General features: G+C 34.1%; 1 protein-coding gene across 2 annotated transcripts in view; it reads right to left on the bottom strand.

Moving 5' to 3' along the window:
- Window positions 1–1,454: 1,454 nt before the first annotated feature.
- The window catches only part of LINS1 (lines homolog 1), a 32,187-nt gene continuing 24,128 nt past the window's right edge, over window positions 1,455–9,513 (bottom strand). For both annotated transcript variants that reach the window (XM_063091049.1, XM_063091050.1), the window contains 6 exons: window positions 8,644–9,147; window positions 8,456–8,545; window positions 7,490–7,631; window positions 5,302–5,892; window positions 4,113–4,284; window positions 1,455–2,330 (listed from right to left, as the gene is read on the bottom strand). In XM_063091049.1, the coding sequence (XP_062947119.1) occupies window positions 1,460–2,330; window positions 4,113–4,284; window positions 5,302–5,892; window positions 7,490–7,631; window positions 8,456–8,545; window positions 8,644–9,042 (2,265 nt within the window). In that variant the 5' untranslated portion in view covers window positions 9,043–9,147 and the 3' untranslated portion in view covers window positions 1,455–1,459. The remainder of the gene's footprint in view (window positions 2,331–4,112; window positions 4,285–5,301; window positions 5,893–7,489; window positions 7,632–8,455; window positions 8,546–8,643; window positions 9,148–9,513) is intronic.

The following is a 9,513-nucleotide window of genomic DNA, read 5'->3' as shown; positions in this document are numbered from 1 at the left end:
ATGAATGTGTGTTACTCCTGCCCACCTCTTTTCCTAAACAAGTGGCAGCCCTGCTATTCACCTGTTTTTTTACTGGAGATGCTTCATATCCACAAATATGAATGCAACTCATGCTTTCACATATATAGTATTCCATGGAGTGTATAAATTCTGACTTAACCAGATTATTTCTAGTCTTTTGCTTTTACAAACAATGTGGCACTGAACATCCCTGAATATATATTCTTTGAAGTACTTTTCAAATTACAGTATAAACTGCCTAAATGCATATCCTTACCAACAGTTTTTGACCTTTGTATTTCTATTCGGCATCTCCTTATTTTTTTAAATTAGCAATCCTCTATTCAGTTCCATTAATATTTCCATTTCTACCTGAATAAAGTACTAAACTGTTTTAATTACCATAGCTTTAAGATATATTTAAAGTCTAGTAGGTTCAGATTTCCTTATATTTCTCTATAAAAGGATCATTTAAAAACTATTTTAAGGACATTTTACATGGCTTTCACGACAGAATTTACAGCATAATACAGTTGCTGCTCATATTACAAATCCAATAAACATAAAAAATGGCATTCACTGCTTCCCCTCAAGAAGATAGAATATATTCATAATTTTAAATATCAAAATAACCTTTTAAAAAACTAAAATGTTTTTAAAAAGAATCATATTTGGAGTAGGCCTTGTACATAGAGCCAAATCACTATGATATTACATTATGTGCAAAATTTTTACGTGTAAAAATCATTTTACGTGTAAATGCCTGAGGGAAATAATAACTGTACTAGGTTAGTGTCCTCCCCAAAGTCATGTCCACTTGGAACCTGTCAATGTGATCTTATTTGGAAAGAGGGTCTCTGCAGATGTAATCAGGTTACAATGAGTTTATACTAGATTAGGTGGGTTCTCATCCAACGACTGGTGTCCAAGGGGAAACTGGCCACAGACACACACGCAGGGAAACCGCCACATAAAGCAGCACTCAGGGAGATGCAGTGCCAAGACAAAAAACACCAAGAGTTGCTGGCAACCAGCAGAAGCTAGGAAGAGGGATGGGAGGGTTCTTCTCCAGAACCTCGAGAGAAAGCATGGCTCTGCTGAAACCTTGATTTTGGACTTCTAGCCTCCAAAACTATAAGAGAATAAACTTCAGGTGTTTTAAGCCACCCAGTATGTGGTAACTTGTTACAGCAGCCCTATAGGAAACTAATACAATAATCATCCCCAAATTTTGTGTAAGTTTGAACTACCATAAATTTCAAGTGGTATACAACTATACCAAGTGACTTTTCATTTGATGTCTCTTTTTCAGTCATGCAGCTGCTACCAATACGGTAAAATGAAAGAACCTGATTTAGAAAGCCCTTTTGCAGTAATTTATTTTTACACTATTATCTGATCGAGGCACAATTTATATGAAGGAAAAATAGGTCCTGGAAATAAAACGTCACTCATTGTTTTACAAAGGGTTCATACTTTTATTATATATTGCCTCTATATGTTTTAACAACTTCAAAAGTGCAGCGGGATTATAAGGGAATAGATTTTTCTTTTGCAAACGGTAAATGGCACCTTGTAGTTCTTCCAAGCACTTGACTACTCTATAAAATATTCCCACATCAGAGACATTATCATGTGGGATTACTTCACAGTCAATGGAGAAGGGAGTATTTGACTCTTCTGGAACTAGAGACCCTGACTGAGGCTCTAGGATAAGTTCTTTTTCATCCCTACTTGTCCCAGCTGTGTCCTGAATTTTCTTAACCGTTTCTTGTTGTAAAGATGTCTGTTTACTGTTTGCTAAACACTGGTCTGTGGATTCCACTTCAGAATCATCAGAGCTGTCATAATCTACCAGACTTTGAGAAGCATGGAAGGAAGAGAGACCGTGAGCCCCGATGGTGTGGGTCTTCTTGGACATCATAACCTGGTTCAGTGGTTCAGAAGCCCAGGAGACCCAAGAAGAAGCATTTATGTGACTATCAAGAGCAGTCAAACGATGAGGTGTTGTTTGGTTGGCGCTTCTGTCTTGGATAAGTGAGGGAACAAAATTACAAATATTTATGCCACATTTAGATTCAGTTGCATCAAAGTACTTGCAAATGGTGAAAAAATTATTCCAGTCTTTTTGCAATAATTTTAAATACCTCACAAAATATTCAAGAAAACAGGTTTCTGATGAAATCAAAAAGTCAAGAAGAACTGTAGAATCAAATCCTATATTTTTTAAGAAGAATAAGAAAATACAGTGAGGATTATAGCCATTTTCATGTGTGTGATGGTTCCACATTTCTTTTTCTTGGGTCAGCTTTTCAGTAGCTTCACATTCTCTGAAAATGAAAATAATGGAGAACTCAGATTAATCATTTTTTATAAAAATAACAGGTTTAACAGATACAATTCACACCCCATAAATTCACCTATTAGATTACTTTTTAATCAATGCATTACTTTAAAAGAAAAAATTCAAAACCAACTCCTTTCCTCACAAACTCTGAATACATCTGATTCAAGAAAAGAAAGTCCACTGACTTTGGTTGTTCTAGTTCTGGTCTGCCCAACAAAAGTCTTCAGTTATCCTGACATCAGAATTCCTCATTCTTAACAGGTAACTGATTCCATGTGGTAAGAGGGGGCTGGAGCCTACTCAACAGGGGTGGGTTTGTGACTCAGACTGACCAGAGTACCCCATGCTCTTGCCACAATAGCTGGTTCTGACAAGGATCTGTGACCTAAGTGGGCTAATCAGATCTCCCCCACTGGAACTTTTGCTAGAGCTATGAAAGATTATGAGAGTAAGGCTGATGTATGCTTGGAGCAGCTGATGGCCATGCCAGAGAATGAATTCAGAGATGTGAGATAGATAAATAATCAATGACATGATTTGAATCCCTGTATAGACTGTTATACCCAGTGCCAACTTGACCTCTTAGAATTCCCAATTATGACCCTATAAATTCTGTTTTTTGCTTAAACTAGTTTGAGTTGCTTTCTATCATTTACAACCAAAAAATCTTAACTAGTACAGCTACATTTTTAAAAAATACATATGCCACAAGTACATGCCTCTCTGGACACATTGAACTAAAGTTAAGAAAGCAAGAAATTCATATACAAAGTGAATTTAGCTCAGAGACTTCCTCTTTCCTGAGGAGTAAGAAGCCTACTTTGAGTACAATTAAGTTATACTCTTATAGGCATGTGCATTTTCAGACTGAATTTGTATTTGACCATTTTTGAGCCTCATTCAAATCACATGCAGGAATTCTGTGTTCTTGATTAGAACCGTTTAAAAATTGGTCCCAAACACAGTCTGAAAGCAACCATTGCCAGCAGTGTCTTAATACAAGTAAGTACTGGCTGAAAAATACTGCGCTGCCAATCATTAGTAAGAAATCCCTTTCTCCCAGGCCAAGAGAGAAATGGAAATAAAGCAAATACTTTAGGGTTTTAATAAAGCAGAAGCAGAAATAGTGGAAAAGGTCATCAGTTATTAACTTCGTAACCAATTATAGATATTTGCCACAGGAAGATACTACCCAAACTATGGCTGTTTTACTAAAGCAGAAACAGAATCAGTATAAAACATCTTTAGTAACATAACTTCATAACCAATTTCAGATATTTGCCTCAAGAAGGTATCTGACCAAATTCAATCGTATATTAAAATGAAAATTTGGAACACTTCCTTTGATTATTTACAAGTTTGTACTCACCTTTAAAAAGGCAAAAATCATCTGATAAAAGCTTAATAAAGAAAAGTAAGTCTTAGAGGTGAAAAGAGGTCTTAAACATCAATTAATATTCAGAGAAGCGTCCTAACTCCTACTCACACAGGTAAAACAGAGGTGGAGACTAAACAGGAACCCATGTTTTCAGATCCCAGTCTAGTTCTACTAGCCTGATCTGCCTAGCTAGCCAAGTTTTCATAATAATACAAATGTAATTTCATTTTCATGCAAGGCAGGGTTAAAGAAGGGAATTGGAACTTAGGAAACACAAGATATTTTTCCCCCAATGATGAAAAGTAAATAATATGCCCAGCACATTTTCAGAAATGTTTTATTTCCTGGCTTGTATGTAGCCCAATAATTACTTGAAAATATACTAACCTGGTCAACTTTAGGTAGATGCCCATTGATGCTTTAGCAGCCTCTAGCATGTCATCATCTTGTTCTATGAAGACCCTAGACAGCCATTCACATGTATTGTGTAATTGCAGAGAGGGTGGAAGGTGAGGCTTTAAGAAGGTCAGTAACTCAGACATGAACCTCTGTAAATCAACTTCAAAAAATGCAAATTTCAAAGTGCAGGCAACAGTTTATGAATGTATTAATAATATCTTGTCTATATATAAATTTATAGTGTCTAAAGTATTTAAAATGCATTATCACAATTCACACTTTCAAAAAGTCCCATGAGTTGGGGATTATGTATTTCTATTTTGCAAGTGAGGAAACAGTGGCTCAGTGAAAAAAAGTGACTCACCCAAGAGCATACATTTAAAATATACAGCCAGATCATCTGTTTGCCACAACTGCCAAATAACTATCTCAGAGAAATAAAAGCTAGGTGCTTTCTTGCTAAAAGCATGTATGAATGAGTAGACAACAGAGATCACTTCACTGGGTGCCACAGCTGACTGTTACTAGAGGCAACAATTCAACCAAACAAACATAATTCTGCCTTCAAAATAACAGAATCATGTATTTTTTGTTTAAAGCATTAAAGGAAGTTACTACTATTAAGCACAAAAATCAGAAAGGTTTAGGGGAGTTTTAACTGTAATTTAAAACTGAATTATATAACAGATGCCACCTACTGTTGTAAATTATAACTGCACAGAATTATAACTAATGTTAAAATGTTATAATGTTAATGTTAACATGCGGCAATTTCCTCAATATAACATCTCACACATTTCAATTCAATTTCTAATTATCGATAATCTACACTAGTAAGTATACTAATTTTATGAAAGATAATACGAATAAAATACTACAAATATTTGAATATGAATCGACTTCTATCACTTTGAGATGACTCAAGAGCAACTTTTTTTTAACTTAAGTCATTTATTATGCCATACAAACTCAGTTTAGCCACAAAAAGCTGACATGTTACTTAAAGTAATTCTAGTTCTCTCTCTCTGAAGAAAATTTAATAAATTATAAACAAGGATAACATACAGCTTAAATTACTGAAATTTATATTAGTCCTGACATTTGATAATTATGAATTATTTTACTTAAGTAAATAATTATACATTTCTTTGCATGAAAAAGGAACTCAGAGAATTACCTTTTATTTCATTTGCTGAAGTACAATTTTGAAACCTGATTTCTAAGGATTTCACTATAAGTAAGCTCACTGCTCTAAGGATCACATGATCTGGACCAGAGATATGTTCACATCCAGGCTGAACTTCATCACCTCCAAAGAAGGAAGGTTTTCCATGAACAGACAATGTCTTCAACAACCCCAAATTCACAGCCTGCAAAACAGCATTAGCTAAAGCCAACATGTCCATGTCTAAATGATGGTCTCCTGGCATTAAGGCAGGCATAGTTGCTTGAAAGAGATCTTCACCCACTTTATAGAGAATACACTTTTTGATGAATATGATGAACTTCCTTTTGACAAATGCCTGAATAGGCCACGTAATAATGTCTAGCACACAAGAAGGCTTCAAAAATAAAATCCTCTGGCAAGTGAAATGTAACTTCATGTAGATTCTGGAGGCTATGAGAAGTTCAAGTAATTCCAGGAAACACATCAAGCTGTTTATTAATTTAGAAGTATCATGGACATTTTCAAAATGTTCAGAAAATAAGGAATTGTAAGACACTTCAAAAATAGTATCAAAAGGAGCCAGGAACTGCTTTAGAATTTCTGCAATTACAGAAATGGTAATTATAGACAACAGGAAAAACAAAGACCTCTTAAAACATAATTTTACAAGTTAATTTTTATAATCATCACTTTATAAGATGAAAAAATATATTTGGTGTTTACGTCTAACATGAACACATGAGCATATACACATTAACAGCTAATAACCATGGTTAACATTCATTTTACAAATATTAATAGCATCAGACTATGTAAGGGATATACAATAATGAAAAGCTTTAAAAAATAAACAAGTGGGATTACATCAAACTAAAAAGCTTCTGCACAGTAAAGAAAAGAACCAACACAGCAAAGAGACGACCTGCAAAATGGGAGAAAATATTTGCAAGCTATGCATCTCACAAGGGATTAATATCCAGAATACAAAAGGAAATTAAACAACTCAATAGTAAAAAAACAAATTTAAAAATGGGCAAAGGAGATGAACAGACATCTCTCAAAAGAAGACATACAAATGGCCAACAGGTATAGAAAAAATGCTCAACATCACTAATCATCAGAGACTGCAAATCAAAACTATAAGAAGACATCATCTCATCCCAGTTAGAACGGCTATTATCAAAAAGACAGAAAATAACAAATGCAGAGAAAAGAGAACTCTTATTCATTTTTGGTGGAAATGTAAATTACTACAGCCATTGTGGAAAACAGTATGGAGGTTTCTCAAAAAACTACAGATAAAACTATCCTATGATAAAGCAATCCCTCTTCTGGGTATATATCCATGGAAATCAACATGTCGAAGGGATACCTGCACTCCCATGTTTATCATGGCTCTGTTCACAACAGCCAAGATTTGGAACCAACCTAAATGTCTATCAGTGGATGACTGGATAAAGAAAATGTGGTGTATAAACGCAATGGAATACTACTCAGCCATAAAAAAGAATGAAATTCTGCCATTCACAACATGGATGAGCTTGTGAAAATCATGTTAAGTGAAATAAGCCAGGCACAGAAAGAAAAATACAGCATGTCCTCAATCATATGTAAAAGCTAAAAACATTGATCTCATAGAAGTAGAGAGTAGAATAATGGTTACTGAAGACTGGTAAGGAGAGGTGAGAGGGGACATGGAGAGAGGGTGTTCAATAAATACAAAATTGCAGAGAGATAGGAAGAATAAGATCTAGTGTTCTATAGCAATATAGGGTGACTATAATCAACAACAAATTACTATATAACTTCAAGTAGCTAATTGAGAGGATTTTGAATGTTTCCAACACAAAGAGGTGATAAATGTTTGAGATGATGGATATGCTAAATACCGTGATATGGTCATTGCACACTGTATAAATATACACAAATATCACATTGTACTCCATAAATACATACAATTATCATGGGTCAATTAAGGAAAAAATAAATTAAAACAAATATTTTAAAAAAGCTTTAATTTTCTCCTTATAATTTTTTTCTATTTAAAAAGGTTATCCTCAATCAAAACATATGAGGAGAGATTCTTTAGTTTTTCATACTTCATTCAGATATTACAAAATAAGGTGTATTCTTTATTATAAATATAATGCTCCTGGAAGCTAGATAATGATTGCTTATGGGGCAATGTAATTCGTACCTGTTTTTTGTAAACATGTATCTTTAAAGATTTCTTTTATCACAGCTGTAAGAGTCCAGAGGCAGTATACTACATTATCACTCTCAGAGTATTCAGAAAGATTTTTCTGGCAAAAAGTAATCCAGGAATTACTTAATGTTATCTACAAGTGAGAAAATTTAAAAAGTAGTTATAATATATTTTTTTTACAATTATAAATTACTTACTACACACAATACAACTGCAAACAACACTGTTTACTCACAAAAAAAGCATAATATTTGGTAAAACAACAAGAAACAGAAATGTCCTAATATTCTTTAAGTCAAGAAATTCAATATGCCAAAGAGACAAAGGATCAAAATGAAGCATGAAAATATTTGCAGTGTTATCTCTAGGTGGTGAAATGATGTGTAGTTTTTATTTTATTCTTTATACTTTGTCCCATTTTCCAAATTTTCTACTATGAGCATTATCTTTTATATTTAGGAAAAAAATGCTATTTTAAGAAAGAAACAAGCAATTATAGCTGAAAGAAGTTAGTAGATGCTTAGATTTGTTTATTAACTAATTCAGAGATAATAGAAAAACCCGATTCTGAATTTATCTGAATTGTTTTTCATTATGCTGAGGATCATTCTCAGAATTTTATTTATATTAAACCTGTGAGAATGGGCTTCATCTCAAAACTTTTTTGGGGGGAGGGGTCTACCTATTCCTCTGAGAAGCTGAAGAACGTTATGAACTCTCTGATGTGAAACCTACCTCTCAGGTTAAGAATCTGATTTATTATGACTTACAACATATTTCAGAGTCTAATCCTTGATACAAGCCACCACTACATTATTCCATTCTTACATTTTTGTGGATTTACATGCTATTATGTGAGCAAATATTCTATTAATACAAATATTTGAAGGGTAAAATTAAATGTCAAAGAGCCATTTTAAACTACTAAAGAAATAGTAACATGATTACTTATCTTACCTTTTCTCTCAACTGGAAACAGAGAAGCAATGCAAGGCACTTGGCAGCCATGTGAGATAACAACTTATCTGAATTCTGGAACATACGGAGCTATAAGAAAACAAATACATTTAAACACGATTGCTGAATGTTTTTAAAACTTTCACTTTAAACATCTAGATCTTTAAAAGAAATAATAAATGGCTTACTAATTTAGAATCGACTTCAGCTGATTCTAAAAGAATTGTAATAATATCTTTGTATTTCTCCTTTGCAAGAAACTCAGTTTCAATGGACAGTGTCTTGGTTATCATCACTTGGATCACTGTTAACTGAAGGAGCATTATTTCTCGGGCACTGGGCACTTGAGAGTTGCTCTCCAGACATGCAGGTGCTACAGCAGTGGTAGCCACACTGACAGGGAGTGGCTGATGCGTGCTAAGGACACCACAGGTGTTTGGCCTTTCTGAGGAGGTGGCTGTTGAGCGATCTTGATCTGAAAATGCTGGGTCAAGGTAAAAGATGTAATCATGGCTGTCATTTTCAAGTGCCGCTCCAAGCAGGACCTTCTCGTATAACTGCTCTAAAACTTCAGAGAACACTGTCATTTTGATTTCCAAAACGTTATCTTTGAAGAAGGCTGACAACTCCAAATTGTAAATATTGACATCTTAGAAATGCGACAAGTCTCTAAGATGTGTCTTCAGTAAAACCTAAAATAGGAAACATAATTTAAAAGTTATAAGTATTATGCATGCATTACAAGGGAAAGTCAACTGTTTTCACTTAATCACTAAGTCTCAAGTTGAAGGTACTGCTGATTGCTTAATTTCTAAAATAGAAAATCGTAATAAGAACATTATTTTAAGACCATAACAATAAAATGTATGCTTAGATTTAAGAGCATAAAGTTATTTTACATTTTATCACAGCAGAGACTTAAGCTTTCCTGCAACATTTTTCAATGGGCTATCAGGGTTTCTCAACCCTGGCACTATTAACATTTGGAGCCACATAGCCTAGCAATGGGGGAGCGGTTTTGTGCAGTGTAGCATGTTTAGCAGCATTCCTGACTTCTA

Source organism: Cynocephalus volans, chromosome 3 (assembly GCF_027409185.1).
Source record: "Cynocephalus volans isolate mCynVol1 chromosome 3, mCynVol1.pri, whole genome shotgun sequence".
Classification (NCBI taxonomy): domain Eukaryota; kingdom Metazoa; phylum Chordata; class Mammalia; order Dermoptera; family Cynocephalidae; genus Cynocephalus; species Cynocephalus volans.
The sequence above is the reverse complement of the archived record's forward strand: the minus strand, read 5'-3'. Positions and strand labels throughout refer to the sequence as shown.